Source organism: Polypterus senegalus, chromosome 12 (genome assembly GCF_016835505.1).
Source record: "Polypterus senegalus isolate Bchr_013 chromosome 12, ASM1683550v1, whole genome shotgun sequence".
NCBI classification, from domain to species: Eukaryota; Metazoa; Chordata; class Cladistia; order Polypteriformes; family Polypteridae; genus Polypterus; species Polypterus senegalus.
In genome coordinates this window covers 143,998,862-144,018,515 of record NC_053165.1, presented here as the reverse complement: position 1 = coordinate 144,018,515, position 19,654 = coordinate 143,998,862, and the positions used below count along the sequence as shown (strand labels likewise).

Sequence of the window (19,654 nt, the reverse complement as noted above, 5' to 3'; positions counted from 1 at the left end):
GTGTTTTACATTACCACAAATTTATATCAATATATGATTTCTGGAATTTTGTTTGAAAGAATGGCTTCTGAACGTTCTGATGCCACTTCAGTTTTGTTTTATCAGTGCCTCCTGACTCACAAATACAAGAAAACTCCCACATATGATATATCATTTGACTGGCTTTGATGTTTAGTTATACAAGACATTGTGCTTTTCTGGTTCCACCCTTTAAGGTCACTTTTGAGCATATTTTGTATAGCAAATGACACCCTTATGATACACCAATAGGTGTCTTAAGCAAAATGATTAGGGTTCACCCCCTGATGGTATACGAGGGGTCAAAATTACTCCTTTTCACAAAACTTTGTGAAAAATATAGATTGGTAATATAGGCCCGTGGAGTGTCCTTATATTTTGAGGTTGCTAATTATGAATATGATATTTTTGATATTCGGTGGTCCTAGTCATCAAAGAGCTGCTCTCAGAAGGTTAAAAATGACAAATTCCAAACATAAGCATGTGAGGTTTTGTTTTAGATGAACTGTTTACGAATACAATGTTACATCTGATCCTTTACTAGGGATCTAGTCATCCATCCATCCATTTTCTAACCCGCCTAATCCGAATACAGGGTCACGGGGGTCTGCTGGAGCCAACACAGGGCACAAGGCAGGAACCAATCCTGGGCAGGGTGACAACCCACCGCAGGACACACACAAACACACGCTAGGGCCAATTTAGAATCGCCAATCCACCTAACCTGCATGTCTTTGGATTGTGGGAGGAAACCCATGCAGACACGGGGAGAACATGCAAACTCCACGCAGGGAGAACCAGGGAAGCGAACCCGGGTCTCCTAACTGCGAGGCAGCAGCGCTACCACTGCGCCACCGTGCCGCCCATTCTAGTCATCTATGGACCTCTGAAAGAAAGTGAAAAATGATACTTTATATTACAATCGAGAATCTTTAGATTTTTAATTTAAATTGATTTTTATTTAAATTGAAACTTTAAAGATTTTAGTTTTAAGTTGAAGCACACCTTTTAATATTTCAAATATTTGAAACAACTATTCTTGGTGATTATATACTTCTGCCTCATTAAGTAAATCATTACATTTTTTAGGAAACACCCTGAATTTGGGTGACTTGCACTAGTTCAGATTTTTCTTTTTTTTGACATTAAAGGGAATTGTTTTCTTTTATGAGAAAAAAATCTATTAATTTTATCATTTTTTTTTTGACCAATTTTTAAAATATTATTTGGAAAATATTTAATTCATAATTGTAAATGGATTAGATGTAGTCCTTTATTTAACCTTTTCCTTACCTAATTATTGATAGCTGTATATTCTCCTGAGTTCATTAAGAGCCGCAAACCTCAGACGTTGGTTAAAGTCTTCTAATCTGTTGATCAATGATTTCTTCCCTTATGAGAATATTATTGATGTATTTTTGTATGTTTCCTTTATTTTACTGTAAGATTTGTATTATTTTATACATTTTAAAATGTTTTGTATAATACTGTATGTAAAACGTTATTGTTCAAATAAAGACTAAAAAAACACATTTAACAGAGAGCTAAGAATTATATTCATTATTTAGAACAAACTCCATCTGTATAAATAAAAAAATATACTGTTGTGTATTTAAGAATATAACTTCCTCGCGATAGCAACCTATTAATTGTTACAAACCTTACCTTATTCAAAATAAAAAAAATAAACAATATGCTTGTGTTATGTAAATAGGTGACGGTGTCATAACGCTAAGCACGGTGATAAACTCGCATTTAGACTTTGGTTTGGAGGGGAATCGGTCAAGCGCATGCGTAAACGGATGTCCACAACTAGGGCGGTCCCTGGCATTCAAGATATTACCCATTCCGCTCCGCGTTCACTCACACATGCGCAGTAATAATAAATCGGTGACAGTTCTCCAGTTTGAGAGTGGAGGCGGAGGTTACTTTGTGAACTTTAATCCTTCGGTTTATAACAACAGGAAATACCCCCTTTCGACCCCAACTTTGCAGACACAGCGAAAGTTTTAGACGGTGCACAAGTAATGTAACCTTTGCAGACGTTATTGACGAAGTAACGGCTATGGAGCAAGAAAATGTCGCCGTGGTAGTGCATTCAGCTGGGGTTCTCAAACTGGTAATCATTTCTGAATAGTATATCGAAAGAAAAATAGTTTCGGGTGGGTAAACCTGTGCTCCTCGAGAATGTAAAACGTTCAGTAATCCCAAGACCCGCTTGGTCCAACCGCGGACACTTTGAGTGTATGGGGTAGTATGGTGGCTGCAGTGGTGGATCTTTAATTATAACCGAATAAAAGCTTTGGCACGCACTTGTGTGCATCAGGGGTACCGAGAACGAGTCAGTATTACTCGATACAAAGTTCGTCAGCGTATACAAAAGAGGAAGTCGTTGAGGTAATGTCATGTGCACGGCACGGATATACAGGTACAAATAACAAAAAACGATCATTTTTATTTATGTAGCCCGTTTCCCTTTCTCCAGGCGCTTCACATAAATTTAGAATAAACAGCATGGTATAGACATCTTTGGATACAAATAATATTCGCATAACACACGAAATAAAGGTAAATACTGGAAACATATGGCTAAAAATTAGAATGAGAGACAGTGAACCAGAATGAAACACAAGTACTGTAAGAAATCCACGAACATATACCATAATTTGTGATAATATGCGCAGATCATCCTGAGCATCTGGACAAAGATGGTAAACTTAAAAGAAAAGTCAGAATGATAGGGTAAGTTAAGCGGCTTCTTAAACAAATGAGTTTTGAGTTATTTTTTAAAAGGATAAATGAGTCAGCTGATAGTATTAATTAAGAAAGTTCATTTCAGAGTCAGGGCGCAATAGAGTGCAGGTAAATTTGGGTCACAACAGGATTGCTGGAATTATTACACCTTTGGCAAAAAGAGCATAACACAGAAAAGGTGACAAAAGTAGTTCAGTGCAAGGCCATTTACAGCTTTATAAATTAGTGATAAAATTTTACATTCAATCCTATAAGACACAGGGAAAGGTAGAATAGGATGGCTGTCATGTGTTTGCTTTTGTGAGTCTGTGTAAGAGTGCTAGCAGCAGAGTTTTAAAATAGCTGGAGCACCTGCCAGGTTTCAGGATGTAGATGTTTACAGTTAGGCTCCATTTGCAACATTCACAACATTTTTTCAGTGTTCATTTTATATAATATCATTAACATCATTTGCTTTTTGTAATGAAGTTTGCAAAACAAACAAAATTACATGAAAACTCACTATTAGTCTGTGAAAGTTAAGCCTGAGTATGAAAAGAAACGAGAAAGCAAATGATTGGAATGGAGTAAAAAAAACTGTTCCATTAAGAATAGATAACAATGGGTTTATATCCCAGGTCCACCATGTGCGAATTCTGCATGTTCTGTGTATGTCCATGTTGGTTTCTTCCTGCAGGTTACGTGGCAATGCTAAATTGGCCAAAATGTGTATGACTGTCTTTGCCCTGGGCTGGACTGACGCTCTGTCCAGGGACTGTTCCAGCCTTGCATGTGATGTTTGCCAGGATAGGCTCCAGCTTCCTCACAACCCTACCCAAGATAAAGCATGTTTAGAAAATTAATGGATAAGTGAACACTGTAATGGGAAAAGTCAGGGGAAATAATAAAATACATTCCAGAAATTTAATATGAAAAGTTTAATAAGAGGCATAGAAGTTACATTTACAGTCTCACAGCTTTACTCCCCAAGGTTACAATTCTGTGGCCCATATGCAGGCTGCATGATCTCAGTAAGTGTAGGTGTATTCAGGAGTGTTTCCTGTAATGGAATATGTCCCCTGTTCCAGAGCTGGTTCTCAGTTTGTGCTCTGTGCTTGCTGGACCCCCATGGGCTAATTGCCTTAATAGTATAGTAAGAAAATGAATAGTTAGAAGTCCAGAAAGAAGGAGAAAACAGTCAAATGCTATCTGGCTTAATGACTAATTTTGTAAGCCTTTGGACTACAAGTTGCTTGTTTATTTTTTGTTTTTGGATGAAGGTGTGACAACTTTCTCCATCATACTAAAAATGTAAGCAGTTTCATTGTGTCCTGGTCTTGTAATTTGGCTTGACTAAAGGTATCCAGCAAAAAGTACAGTGATAAGTGCTACTGCTGATGAATCCTCACAGGAGAGAATTCCAGGTTAAAATAGTATTAATTAAATATTTTCTATGATATTTGTAGTAGGGCTTTGAAACAGCAAATGTATCTACTTCTATTATAACAATATCTGCAAACATGTTTCTCTGCATTGCAGCTTGAGTTTCATTATGAATGCCGACCATAACAATTCAAAACACCCTAACAGAAATATGACATAAAAATTTTATGTATGCAGGTTTTTCTTTTAATTTGGTATCCCACTGTGTCTGTAATTAGTAGGCTAATATAGAATGACACTGCAGAAGTGACGTGTCCATCTATGAATTGGGAAGCCAGCTTCTCCCTCAGTCCTGAATGTGTAATATTTTTTGTGTAGTTTGCGTGATTTCCACATGTTGAATTTTATGTCCTCCCACAGCCCAGCAACATGCTTTAATTTTCACTGGTGCGTATAAATCAGTCCAGCAAGTGAATGTGCCCTTGATACTGACTGGCATCCAATGTGGATTCCTGCCAGTTGGCCATTTACTGTGAGCATTAGCAACAGCTCCCCACAATTATGAAACAAGAAAGAGATCCATGCAAATCATCCGATTGGTTTTTAGGATGTTCACAATACACACAAAAAATTACTGTTTTAAAATATTTTTTTCCTCTAAGCTGGTCTATAATTTAAATTTATAACAACAATATAATCCAGTTCCTGCCTGTACAGGTTTGTAACTTTCCCTGCAGCATCAAATGCAAGGAAAGAACCCATTCTAGGCAGTGTGCCAGTCCAGTGCTGGACTCAGTCATATATACGCTCAGATAAGGCCAGTTTAGATTTACCAGACCTAATCCTATTCTGCATGTGTTTGAGAATGTGGGAGGAAACACAGACACAGGCAGAATATTCAATCTCCACACAGTATGTGACCAGCAACAGGATTTGAATCCGACAGGCTGCACAACCCAACTTGTTAATTGAAGATGTGAATAGTACCCATGAAAATGTCTCCTTGGATAACAGGAACAAGTGTAATTTTATAGAAAATAATAAAATGTTGCACCTTTAGGGAAATCCATTTGACATGGGATAAAAAAATGCAAATCTGTTTGGTGTAATTAATGTGACTGGAAAAAAATGTGTTAACATTTATTTTCCGTTTTTGCATTTAATTGTAGGAAACCGTCCCTGTTCCAGATCCTGGCCCAGATGGTATGAAAATAACTTTTAGTAGCTAGTGATTACTTTTTTGTGCCTTGTACACATACTTTTTGATTTATGACTTTAACTTCCTGAGGTACAGTTATAAAATTTGTAAAACAGCTGTACTGTTATTTCAAAGATCTACCCAGTGGTATTGCAAGGGATTGTGCTGTTTGTTAAAATGTACATTGTTCCTGATGTGTAAGAAAGACCTGCATTCCTTCTTTATCCATTGTTTATGTTTGCTTTAACATAACCTGAATGTCTGGGGCTTTCCAATTTTCCAAAACAATGATATTATTCAATAACTTGCTAAACCTGCTAAAAATTCAATGTTATGAGAAAAGTATTTCTACTGTACCTGTCAAGGTTAGGTCAGGTATACAAAGTGGATCCTCCCCAAACGGAACTGAATTTCTTTATTAAGGAAAGAATCCAGCTGTTTCTTGGAAGTAGAATGGTCCTATTTCTATTTGAAGAGTGAAGTGCAACTGTAGTTAATTTTTAATTTCATTCTGTTAAGAGTTTCAGAAGAGAATGACTGGTTTCTATTTAAAGATTTGCCAGCAAAAGATCAATAATTATCTATCTGCATTTCATTTCTTTTCAAATAGCCTCTTTTTCCAACTATCATTTGTCCTTTTTATTTCCCTTGAACTAATACTGTATGTGAGTTTTGAATGTTTGATATTAAAAATATTCTGTCAAATGTGAGTTAAAAATTCTTGGGCTTTATGTACACGTCCATGTGAGGTACACAAAACTTAGTAAGGAAATCATTAATGTGCTGTTCTTGCCATAATGGCTTTATTAAAGACTATCAATGATTAGATTGCGGCACTAATGTTTGTATCAGGTGAGGCTGAGTTGTTGATCTTGTTATCCCAAAGTCACGTGTTATGTCTCACCTCTGTTGTTTCATGGAGGAAGATTTGAGAGGGAGAATGGGAGAGTTGCCCTTAGTAATTCCTCGCCATTGCCAATGTTAAACAAGCAAAACATTTTGCACTGTTGATTTGTGGGTAGGGATGAATATTGCTTGGTTATAATGGACAAAAGCCTATAGTTTGTGTACTCTCACTTGCACTATGTGTCTCAATACTGCTGGTTTCAGATAAATGTGACATCTGAATCTTAAGAAAACTTCTACTCACATATAATCTTGACTGTTCAGGCTTTCGTCACTCCACCTGCCTCTATAGTTGTAATTACTTTAACCAGTATCAGCCAACTATTGTTTTATTTGACTTGGTTTTCATCTAGCTTTGAGAATAACTGTAGTACTAAGCTTCTTGTGCTCTGATTTAAAATAGTGTTCATGCTAATCACTCAATTACATTTTACAGCTGCTATAAAGTATTTTACCCATTTCTTGTAATACAACATTCAGTCAGAGTGGGTTTGGTTTTTTTTTTTGCACTAACCAACAGAAAAAGACTCTTCAATGTCTAAGTGAAGACAGATCTTTGGGAAGTTGTTTAAATTCATTACAAATATTAAACACAAAATATATATATTAAATTAATATTCACATCTTCATGTAAGTTATTTATTGGATTTAATAGGTGCACTTGTCAGCCTTGAGTCTGTGTGCACAGGTCTTTACACATCTGATTTTGTTTATCCCCCATTCTTCTTTACAAAACTGCTCAAGCTCTTGTTAGGTTGCATAGGGATTATAAGTAAAACTGGATTGAGATCTGGACACTGTCTTGGCCATTTCAGAACCTTAACGTTATTGTTTTTAAGTATTTTCTGTGTAAATTTGGCTTTACACTTGGGGTTGTCTTCTTGCTGGAAAACAGATCTTCCCACGAGGTGTAGGTTTCTTGCAGACAGCATCAGGTATTCCTCAAATATTTCCTATTCATTCTTTTCTTTGCCCTTGCAATACTTCTAGGGCATGCTGTAAAGAAGCATCCCCACAGCCTGTTTCTGCTATCACCATGCTTTAGGGTGGGAATGTTGTGTTTTTGATCATTTATAGTGTTCAAACATGGTGTTTAGTTTAATTACCAAAAAACTCAATTTATAATCTCATCAGGTCATAGAACCTTCTTCCAATGACTTCAGCGTCTCCCAGGTGCTTTCTGTCTAACTCTAGCTCAGATGCCATGTATGTTTTTTCACTGTGCCACTCTCCAATAAAGCAATGACTGGTGAAGCACCAGTTGTTGTGCACATTGTTTCCAGTCTCAGACACTATAGCATATAACTTCTTCAGAGTTATCAGAAGTCTCCTGGTGGCCTCCCTACCTGTCTACTTTTTGCATAAGCTCTCAGTTTCTGTGGATGGCCTGTTCTAGCAGATTTACAGCTATGCCATATTCTTTATATTTCTTAATGATTGATTAAACTGAACTGCACCTTTTCATGGAGTTGCTTGGAGTGAGTTTTTTTTTTTGCCTTCATTGTGTAGGTTAGGCCACCATACCGACTCACTACAAACTGGACCTTTAAATTATAAGTGTATTTATACTATAATCAATTAAAACTCCTTACAGGTGACCTCTATTTTATTGGTTACATGGCTTCTAAAACCAGTTGGCTGCACAAGTAATAATTTAGCTGTGAGAGAGTGAATACTTAAATGAGAATTATTTTATATTTGTGAGTACTCTTTGTAGGAAGTATATTTGTAGTGATTTTTGTGTAAGTCATTTTCAAAATATTTTCAAAAATACCTTCTAAACAATGATAATGACGAACCACTCAGTAGTTTTTATTGCGCATGTAAAAAACACTCAGTATGCCATTTTTGGTTTTTCATAAAGGGATGACATTAGTAATGTTAGGAGTTACAGTCTGTAGTAGTGAAAGAGAAGTGCACATGTGTATGTTGTGTTTTATCCATTCTGGGCAGTTTCTCCAGTTTATTTTTTGTAAAATGGCTTGGATACAATCAACAACTAAAAATACAATGACTGTAAAAGCTAAGCAAATACAAATATGCACAAGCTGTTCCTAGAATTGATGTGTTCAAAGAAGATGACAATCTGAAAAACACAGGAATGTGGCATAGCTGCAGAGAAACGTATATTTGTATTCAAGTAGCAGAATAAGATACGCAAACCACAGTTCTTAGGTTTATTATATATTTGAATTATTTCTGAACAGTAAAAGTTGTTCTGGTACCCCTGATTTTTGGTTGCATTTAGAGTTTCAGTATTTTAGCTTCAAAGTTAGAAGGTCTCATATGTACAGTAGGTTGTCAAGCTATGGTGCTTGATCTCTATGCATGTTTGCTCCATACATTTTGTAAACTCATTATGGTATCTGCCTCCATAGCTTTTTCAGAAAATTGATATGCCATCATGACTTATATTGCTGTCATGTTTTCTGTTACTTAGCAATCTTAAACATCCCCTCATCTGTTTGTTTTCTAATCCACTTATTGTCTATTTTGGGGTTTTGACAACCCTAGATGAGATGGTATTCTTAAAGTCTACATAGATATTTAAGAGCAGTTTGTATAACAACCTCCTTTCGTTGTACCTTTTCACTATGTGTCATATTTTCCTTCTTTTCTCCCCTCTCTGTAGTCTGCTTCACAAGTCTATTACCAAGTGCCCTCTTGTAATTCACAAGACAACGTGAAAACTCTGTTTTCCTAGAGCTCTCAGGCAGTTAGTTACGTCTCTTGTAGTTCTGCCTTTCCTTACGTAAACTGGTAATCTCTTGTTAATTTTATGATATCTGTCTTTCTTGCAACCTTCTTGTCAGGATTTTCAGGATTAGGGTTACATCAGGAAGGGCATCTGGTGTAAAATTTTGCCAAATCAATATGCGGACAACAGATGATCCTCTGTGGCAACCCCTGATGGGAGCAGCCAAAAGAAGAAAAAGAAGAATTTGAATACATTCACCTGTCTAATTTAAATGGAATCATAATTGTCTATCTGATATCCTATTGCTACTCTGTATGGTTGTAGCTAATTTCCTTCAGATTCTAAGTAATGTATGTATTCTAAGCAAGAGGTTTTTTTTTTGTATATATTTACTTTTCAGATGATTTATTATATAGAGCCCTCTTTACACATGGCACCAGTGTGTGTTTTGCATCTGTATTCTATCTGCATAAAACTTACTTCTGGGTTTTCCAGTATCTGCATCATGTCTGGATAGAAGTCTAATGTTATTTTCCCAGAGCAAAATTCAAATCATCCTCTGCCATACATTTTGTGTGTATGGATAGAAGGATATGGATGGCTTATGACAAACAGAATATAGAGTGAGCGATCACAAGTGCTACCCAGTCGAAATTGTATCAACGAAAACATACGTCAATATCAGGTGTAATGGTAATCTAAGTTGCAGACTCTACTTCCATTTGGGCTTGAATATGCTAAAAGTTTTTTCATGTTGTTTCTTTATCATTCTCTTATTAATATTTTCTCATTCTGATCAACATCTCTATTCATCACCTGGTATTTGTAATGCAGAACTATTCTTTCTCTGTGTTTAAACCATACATTTCTCAACATCTGCTGTTGTCTTTTATAGAACAACTTTGTTACCTCAGTCATTCCTAATCAGTATTTATCATGTACTTTGTTGTGGCCCATTATAGTTTGAATTTTCACTATCATTATTCTCTCCTGTTTAGCTTTCTTCAGTGGTGACACATTTAGCAAATTCATAATCATGTAGTAGATCCATTCATTTCATTGGTTCCTTTCCTCTTGTGTATGCGTTGAATGTAACATCCCACTCCCACTGTCTTTAGATCTGTGACTTGAGAATTGGACTACACAGCTGTCTAAAAAAGCAGATTTTTGTCCTCTTTACATTGAAGTTGGACAATTTCTCTGTATTATTGGACAATAGTGCATCTGTCAGACTTGTTCACTACCTTCTAGCAATGTTCAAAACACATTCTTAGAAAAAAGATTTTTTTGTTTCAGGGCAGCTTCAGATCTGGGAGACATATCTTCAGACATCAAATTTCTAATTATCTTTCTGCATTGAGTTTTAAGGATGATTGGTTCTGGTGTATATTGGATTGAATCCCCTTTCAGTGGTTATGGTTAACCTTTCCATATGGTCTAACTAGTGTGTTGCATAGTCTATGATTCTATGATGGCTTGCACTTTTGAAAATTTCAATTCTTTTTCTCTCTTTGTTTTTCTTCTAAGCATTTTCTGTTTTAGCTTTAGTGGGTGTATTCTTAGTTTGACTGTCGGTGCTAGATGGTTTTCATGTACTATTGTATGTACATAATAAGTACATTTGTTACAAATAAAATTTTAGTTTTCTAACCACATTAGAAGTTTCATCCCACCTCCTCTATTCTGTGGTTCTATACCTTTGCAGGATGTTTAGTTCTACAGTTTGAAAAAAATCTGTCAGAAGGTACTGTAGTGAGGTAAATAATTATGAATAAGGATGAACATTACTGCCTATTATTATTATATGATTTATCTTTTTCTATACCTACAGAAGATATCATAAAAAATAGCAAAAGCAAAAAAACACTTTTTAAAGGGTGCAGCACTCAATGCGGGTATAGTAACAATGTTCTTTTTTTTTTTTTTTGCTTGCAGAGGTACTATTACAGATGCACTCTGTAGGCATATGTGGGTCAGATGTACATTATTGGCAACATGGAAGGATTGGAGATTTTGTTTTGACAAAACCAATGATTTTGGGACATGAGGCATCAGGACGGGTTTTAAAAACCGGATCAGCAGTGAAACATCTTAAACCAGGTAAACATTTCATGTGTTTTTATTTGTATGATAATGATAAATGGTTAAGATAATAATTGTCATTCATCAGTTTGGTTGAAATTCTGAAAATCTCTCAGTCAGCTAATTTTAGATACTCGAGGAAAGGAAGAAAAAGGTCAATGAGTTATTATTGCATTCTGTAACCATAAGAATGTGCTGTTGTAGCAGCAATCTTACTGAAAATAATGCCTAATAAGCCAAAACATATAACAAATAGATGATTTATTAATTAAAGAAGCACTAAGCAGGAATAAACATAAGAGCATGCAACATTGTCAATAAACACCAGTAAAACAACAACAACATTTATTTATATAGCACATTTTCATACAAACAGTAGCTCAAAGTGCTTTACATATTAAAGAATAGAAAAATGAAAGACATAATTATAAAAAATAAATCAACATTAACATCGAATAAGAGTAAGGTTCAATGGCCAGGGGGGACAGAAAACCGGCTGTAGCCTTTCTGGGTCTACTTGTAATAGTATGTCTTCCTGCCTGCCAAAAAGGATGGCTTGCCCATTTTCCTAATACAGTGTAACATATATTACTGCTTAGTTTACCACCGGCATAAATGCCTGTCCATCTCTGCCTCTGTCTCTCTCTCTCTCTCTCTCTCTCTCTGTCACACATACCCTTTCATCAGGACTTCTTTTTTTCCTCCTACCAGTTATGCCCTTTCCTAAACTTACTTTCAGATTCCAGTGTATTCTGGTTGTTTTGAAGTCTCATTTTGGGTCACTTTTGACTGAACCCTGATTTTCTGGACCAGGAACAGTTCTACACTTGTTGGAGGGACACCAAACCATGATTCGCTTTAATGCCTCCTGATTTTCCTTCACCCTTTACCTTCCAGTTACCTGCTCCATTAGATGGTCATCATGGTCCTGTCTAGAGATACATGTCTTTTATGTAGCTGGGAAAGTTTATCCTTTTTAGCATGTGATTTCTCGTTGCACACTGTTTTTGGATAGAGTGCCTGGCATCCCTGCCAACACCTAGATTACAGAGAAAGTCCTTTTTTTCTCAGTTGTGGTTGTGCCATACTTGTTACCCTTCTATAATGTATACAGGGTGGTCCAGATCTAATTAAGCAGATCCAGATCATCTGGATGACTTTGATTTATGCAGTGATGATTCCAGTTCGGCGCAAAGACAGTTCTTTATGTCGTCAGTTCACACACTTCTTGATGGTCCGGGATTTTTCAGGTGACTTTCTATGTAGTAAACTTAAGTTATAGTGTAATGAAAATTGCAAAATTAGATCTGGACCACCCTATACATGGTGTACTGTCCTGTGGGGCCAATATACATCCACAGTAGCATGAAGATGATTCCTCCTACTTCCAAGCTTCTGACTCTGAAAGCTCTATGTGGGACTCCAAATCCCCACGCCAAATTAGTGGTCCTCTTGCCTACCTAATGCATACCTCACATTCCTTCACAGTACACATTTTGCGAATGACCTTATTCAAAGTGACATTCAGGATCAATGTACATTACAGTTTTTATGTATATAGGTGTGGTATAGCGGGTCCACGGCTTCCAAAAAAAAAAAAAAAAAGGCCGGGTTTTAAATCCGTATAGCCGTGCCGTTCTCCGTGGGCGCGATTGCACGACGGCGGGGAGTTATTGAGGTGGTTGGAGCGAGTCACACCTGCACGTGTGGGTGTGGTCATTCTCGATTGCCTCATTGGCTTCCAGCAGTGTGTGATTACGGCACTGCGCCCACGGAGTCGACACCAGGATGGGGGAGAAAAATGAAAGGAAGAATATAGATGGATAGAGGAATAAAGAAAATGTAGGTTAATGAACAGTAAAGGGCAGTCTTAGCAGGAGGATCTGGCCACCTGAAAAGATGAAGCCGAACAAGCTGGGGCCCTGCGAAGGAGCGTTAGTTGGTGGCGCTCTAGGGGCTAGTTTACCCCACTAAAAGTTCAAGTGAGTAGGGTGAGCAGGGCATTTGTCCTCCTGAGGGATCAGAGGAGCGACTGCAGGAGCTCAACAGATGAAGGGAGGAGAGCCGACCTCGGAAGGAGGCAAAGACGGAGGTTGGCTGAAGGAGTTCACGGCTGTGGGGTATCTACCGGCTGCGAGTTATGGTTGTGCCAAGATCGAGATGATAGAGACTGCATTTTAACCTCGTATTTTAAAGGATTTATTCATTTGATTTTTATCCCCCTGGACACTCATTTTGATGCATTATTTATTGAACCTGAGGCACTGCACTTTTGTTTGGACACTGTTTGTTGTTTTAATAAAAGCACTTTGGCACTTTTTGGATATATCCCCTGGCTTCATATGAGATTTGTGCTCATTTGTCAGCTCATTTCGGTGACATTACCGATGGTGTTGGATTTAAGGCTCCCATAAGGACGTTGGGAGCACAGAGAGAACCAGCAGCATCACAATAGGAAGTCGTCGACCATGTTTGTTTCTGATCTGGATGTAAGACTGTTCAGTATATGTATTCAAGCTTGACCGTATGTATAGTAATGTATGACAAGTCCCTTAAGTCCTATTGTTTGTTTTATATCCTTTTATTGTCATAATTTTTTTGTCCATTTTTTTATTTTATTATTTTGTTGTTACTGTTGCTTGTATAGGTGCCGAACCTTGAACAGCTTCATGAATCCTTTCTTTGTCTGTGTTATGTTACATCATCAGCATGAGCCTCTCCCAGTGTTCATTGCGTTAACTATAAGAGGAGGAACTGTGCCAGCAGAGTTTGAACATTCATACAGTGGGCATAGAAAAGAATTTTTTTTTTTTGCTTTACAGCCTTAAATCAAAACACACAAACCAATATTTTTTCCAGCTTTACTTACTCAATGCAATCTATAACATCCAAGTGAAAGATATCACAGCTACACTTCAGAAGAATAAAAAAAATAATAATACTGAGATAAATAAAGGATCATCCCCTTCCTAAACAATATTTGTAAACTCAATCCGGTGTAAGTAACCACCATTTCCATTAAAGACCATGGTTACTGGCTTCCACCTGTGATCAGTTGTAATCAGTGTGACTAGTTGTTTTATCTTGGTAGAGTAATACATATATATTGCTCTACATTCACCTATTGTATTATTAATATGTAGCCTTAGAATGCCTAATCTCACAGACTTACCACTGTTTATAAGATATTATTTCATATAACTTAACCCCACCTTCCTTTCTATATCTATAACCTCAGGCAATTAGATGTAGTAAAAAGACAAGCAGGAGTTAAGTTACACATAAAATAATGTATTACTGATAATATTCATAAATAATAACAAAATGCAAAGTACATTTGAATATTGGCAACCATACAACCTGATAAAATGGTGATATGTAACTCAGGTGGCACACAGACTTGTAGTTACTTAATGTCTCTAGTTAAGGCATCATTGGTGCTCAGCTTTTAGCCACATATCTGTTCAAAATGGCTGAAGCTGTGCTCTTCATTGTGCTGTTCTTGTCAGTTCATGGTGTGATGGTCTTCATCAGTTGTTAGCAAGAGAAAGATACTTTTGCATCATCACAGGTTAGCAAGAGATGCTTCTTCATCATATGTTGGTTAGAGAGAGAATGTGAGGTTAAGCACATACATTTATAGGAAAATGTGAGGTTAAGCACATACATTTATAGATGTTCTCTCCAGTTCTTAGAACCAATAGGACATCATGGTACTTAAAGGCCTCTGAGACAAGCCAATTCCAAACAGCCATATCTCAGACCAATGGGTGAAATCGAACATCTTAACCTGACCCCCCTCACCCTCCCCCCACCATAAAAAACATATGTTAAACATCCTGGCTTCCTTGCACGGGGTTGAAAGACTTTAGCAGAGAAACACTCATCAAACTGGTTTAAGAAACATCCCCCCAAATCCTGTCGTAAAATTAGTCGTAAACGGGGTGAGGGTGGGGTAAACACAACTACCTCTCACCAAAGTAACACTAAATTACATTGCTTTGCCTAGATTACAAATAAAGACATACAAAACATTTATCAAGTTATATGCAAAATCTCACATCACAACACTAGTGAAGCATAAAAACAGCTGTTCCTGGAGCATTCCCTTGCAACTGACAGCAAACAACTGACTATGGGTGGCAAGCCACTTTCAAAAGATCTCAGGGATAAAGTTGTGGACAGACATAAGGCAGGAGATGGATACAAACAAAAATCTCAAAGGCTTTATCAATCCCAAGGAGCATGGTAAAGTCCATAATAAAGAAGTGGCAAGTGTCTGGTACTACTTGGACCATCCCTGGATCTAATCATCCATCCAAAGTGGATGGAAGAGCAAGGAGGAAACTGGAGGCTACCAAGAGCCCAATGGCCACCTTGAAGGAGTTACAGGATTTTATGACAAAAAGTGGTCATTGTGTGCATGTAACAACAATATCACAAGCTCTCCACAATTGTGGCTTGTTTGGGAAGTTTGCAAGGAAAAAGACACTTATCAAGAAAGGCCACATTAAGGCTCATTTGAGCTTTGCCAGAATGCACCTTGAAGATTCCGATGCCAAGTGGAAAAAACGTCTTATGGTCTGATGAAACCAAAAATTGAACTATTTGGCAAAAAAAAAAGGGAATATTTCAAAGGAGGGGGTCCTTTACTATACCCAGTGTATGTATTCTGTTTTAACATTTCAGGCTGTTAATGATAAACATGAACAGATAAAAGAGTTCAGTGTGGTTTCATTACCTTTTTTTGGTAGTTTGTACGAAGCAACACATCATGAGTCACAACGCAGAGGTTTCAGGGGTTAACCAGATTCAAAGCCAGTCCACAGCAGTACAGCACTCGCCTTAAACACCGGTTACAATGGGATAACTTGAAGTTATAAGTGAACACATTTGCTTTTTTCTTTCTGCAGCAGTTTTGCAGTTCGTAATTGAAAATCCTAATAATCTTGGTTTTCACCAATTCATGTGACATTTTTATAGTTTATGTTTGAATTTTATTTTATATTGTTGACATTAAAGGAGTACTCTCCTAAAAGGTGATTTTTGTATCTATTACTCACCCCATATTGTATATAATGATGGCCAAGTAAACATTTTAAAACTTCTGTTTTAATGGGCCACAGAGATAACAAAATTCTTTATACAGTGGACTTCATTGGGGGGTGCAGCTTGAAAACAGTAACCAAAACACTGAAGCTATAAAGACTAGACGTTAAGATTCAAAGCATTACAGTTTATGTATTCCGTACTTTATAACACAGCAGCCTATTATTATTCAAATTTTTACTTATCTGAAAATATTAATTTAGTAATAAAGTGTTACACTTTGGAGTTCTGCTTAAGATCTGTCTGTGGTGTTTTCTTTTTTATTTGTTGTGCTATTTTAATTATCCTGCTTAGTTTGTACCATATATTCAGTGCTTATTAAATAAATGAGTAAATATTAAAAATATGTTTGCTCCACATAATAAGTTTATTGACATTTTAAGTTTATCCACGAATGCACGGAAGCATCAGTTTTTCATATTACTGTATTGATTGTGCAATGTTATAATTTTTATTAATGCTGTTAACAAATTTGTGTAAATAATCTCTCACTGCCAGTTGTGTAACTGATGGCATTATAGCTGCGTTTTACCAAAGTTCAGCAGCTCTAACTCAAAAAATGGGATTTAACAAAAGCCTGATGCGCAGAAATGATTCCACAGACAAAATATCTTAGTTTTTAAAAGTTTAGTTAAGTTTCAAAGTAAAACAGCTCACACAAAAAAGAAAATTAAAATAGCAAAAAAAAAAAAATAAGAGAAAAAATTAATGTTAAGAAAAGTTCAGTTCAAAGCTTAAATCTTGTTACATCTCAAATCGTTACTACTTACTTAACATTTCTGAACCATTTCAAAACGGTCAGAAAACTGTATGCTTATCCCATTTCTGAGTTGAAAATTGGTCTTTCAAGTCCCTATTTACTGGGACCTGTTCTAAACACAACAGAATCTATTATCACATTGTTTCTCAGTTATAGTAAGAAGGTTCTATCTCTTACTAACTTATAGGGGGAAAAGACTATACCATTGTCTATGACTATGGAAGAAATTTACATTCTATTCAAATTAAGCAAACATTAATATGAGTCTAACTCAAAACTTTAACTTTCTAAAATTGGCTCTTACAGGCGTATAATGTTTAATTGAATAATGTATAAGGTAATGATCTTATTTATAGAATGAACAAAACAGGAAAAGTCAAAATACTAATTTTTTTATATTTAAGTATAAGGCCTGGCTCTGTAGTTGCTGAGTTAGACTCATATCCAGACCCATGAGTGAAACAAGGGAGGCTTGTTGACAAGTCATCTTATTTCAATTTGTGATCTCTGCATATCCCACTATATCCTTTTCAGTGACTGTGTGGATAAACTAATAGTTTTTGATATTTATTTCTCATGTTTTAAGAGCTACATTTATGCAACTGTATAGTTATCATTTATAGATATCGATTGAGTCAATATTCTATATTTTTTATGAAAGAAGATGTCAGTAGGTGTGTTGGTGATAAGATTTAATACAGAAGATCTATAAAAACATTTTCATTTTTCCCTTGCACAGGTGATCGAGTTGCTATTGAACCTGGTGTTCCCCGTGAGATTGATGAATTTTGCAAAAATGGGCGATACAATCTTTCTCCTTCCATTTTCTTCTGTGCAACTCCACCTGATAATGGGAATCTCTGTAGATACTACGTTCACAACGCCAGCTTCTGTTACAAGTCAGTTTTTTAAAAAATCCATTTATTTCCAGTACTAGTAATAGTGATTTTTTTTTGGTCAAGTGCAGATCTTTACTTTTTATGTGACAATTTTCAGTGTTGCTTATATGGGCATAGGATGAGATTGCTGGACCTACTGGAGGACATAGAGCCTAAAATTTCTGATCAGTATGGGTAGCAGCTCCGTATATGACTTTATCTTTTTACCTTTTTATCTCTATTTTTCTCTGTTTCACTAATTTAATATTGTTTCTTTGTATCAGTATACTGCTGCTGGATTATGTGAATTTCCCCTTGGGATTAGTAATAAAGTCAGTTACCTTTCAGGGGTTTTAAAACTAATCCCAGCTGGTATTAGTCAAAATAAAAGGGTGAGTGGTGTACATTTGTACGTTCTTTCAAAATATTACATAAGTAGCCTATTTATATTGCAGCTAATCAGAAGTCTTCATCTTCTTCTTCATGTAATCCATCCAGACCTCCATTACTGAACTCACTCAATCCACTTCAGGACGGTGGGGCAGCTAGAGCATTGACCAGCCCCAGACAAGACATCTGTTCATCACAGGGCACCTTTGCTCACTCAGCTTGGGAAAATTTACAATTTCCAATCAACCTCATCCACACATCCTTGGGATGTGAGAGGAATCCCCACACAGAGAAAACTGTTGATAATAAACATTGAAACAAATGCACTCATTCATAAGGCAGATTGTATATGTTTAAGTACTTGTGGTTTCTCTTTTTAGTTAGAAAGTCATGTAGCAAGATGATACAATTTCTGTGGAGATTTACAAAAAAAATAGGTAATTCTGTTATCTTGTAGTGGATTTCCGCAACAAATTATGCACTTATTGTATGATTTGTTTTAATATTAATTACACATGTGATTCATTGTTAATGTTAAGGATGCTTAATTATTTTTCTAAACAGCATATGTCAAAAACATAAAGAAATCATGAATTTATTTTATATAATCATTAAAACATCTTTGTGCACCTCTAGTTGCTTAGCAATTTGATGTTAAGTTAGAAGTTCAACTTGCACCCATTATATAGTATACCTTAGATATAGTTCAAAGTCAATTCATCATGTTTGTCAGGTATATATGACGTTACATAATAGGCAGTCCTAAGTTTATTAAAAATAATATTTGACATTTAAGTCAAGTCAAATTTTATTTATAGAGCAAATTTAGGAACAACGGAAGCTGACCAAAGTGCTGCACAGCTTCAAGTTGGTGCTGACCTACTATAAAAAGGTAGACTATTCCAAAGCTTAGGGGCAATTACTGCAAAAGCATGGTCCTCTCTAAGCTTCAGACTAGAATTTGGCACAACCAATAACTTCTGGTCAGAGGACCTCCGTGATCGTGAACGAGCGTAAGGAGGTAAGGGATCAGTAAGATAAAGGGGGGTAAATGATTTAGGGGCTTAAAAACAAACGAACATTTTAAACTCAATCCTGTAATGAACAGGAAGCCAGTGAAGAAAAGCTATGACTGGTGTGATGTGATTCTGTTTTCGTGTGCTTGTTAGAAGCCTAGCAGCAGTCTTCTGGACGAGCTGAATACTGGCAAGGGTTGACTGATTAAATTCAATTTATATTGAGTTGCAATAGTCAAGCAGGAAAGTGATAAACACATGAATTAGTGTTTCAGAATCATACAGCAAGAAAGGGCTTGACCTTAGTTAATACCCTGAGCTGACAGTAACAGTCTTGAACAGTGGAGTTAATTTGCTTATCAGATATAATGGCATTATCAAAAATCACATCAAGGAACAGAGGGGATGAGGAGGTGATGGGTAGTATGCTGTCAAGGAGAGGAATGAAGAATTTCAAATGATTGTGGATTTTATGAAAAGGTT

At 36.3% G+C, this 19,654-nt stretch overlaps 1 protein-coding gene across 2 annotated transcripts in view; it reads left to right on the top strand.

The window, feature by feature from the left end:
* The first annotated feature begins 1,895 nt into the window (after positions 1-1,895).
* sord (sorbitol dehydrogenase) overlaps positions 1,896-19,654 on the top strand; it is a 34,366-nt gene continuing 16,607 nt past the window's right edge. The window contains exons 1-4 of one of the 2 annotated variants that reach the window (XM_039773709.1): positions 1,896-2,137; positions 5,304-5,337; positions 10,872-11,036; positions 17,627-17,786. In XM_039773709.1, coding sequence (XP_039629643.1) covers positions 2,084-2,137; positions 5,304-5,337; positions 10,872-11,036; positions 17,627-17,786 — 413 coding nt within the window. In that variant the 5' untranslated portion in view covers positions 1,896-2,083. The remainder of the gene's footprint in view (positions 2,138-5,303; positions 5,338-10,871; positions 11,037-17,626; positions 17,787-19,654) is intronic. The other variant, XM_039773710.1, reaches the window with a different exon arrangement.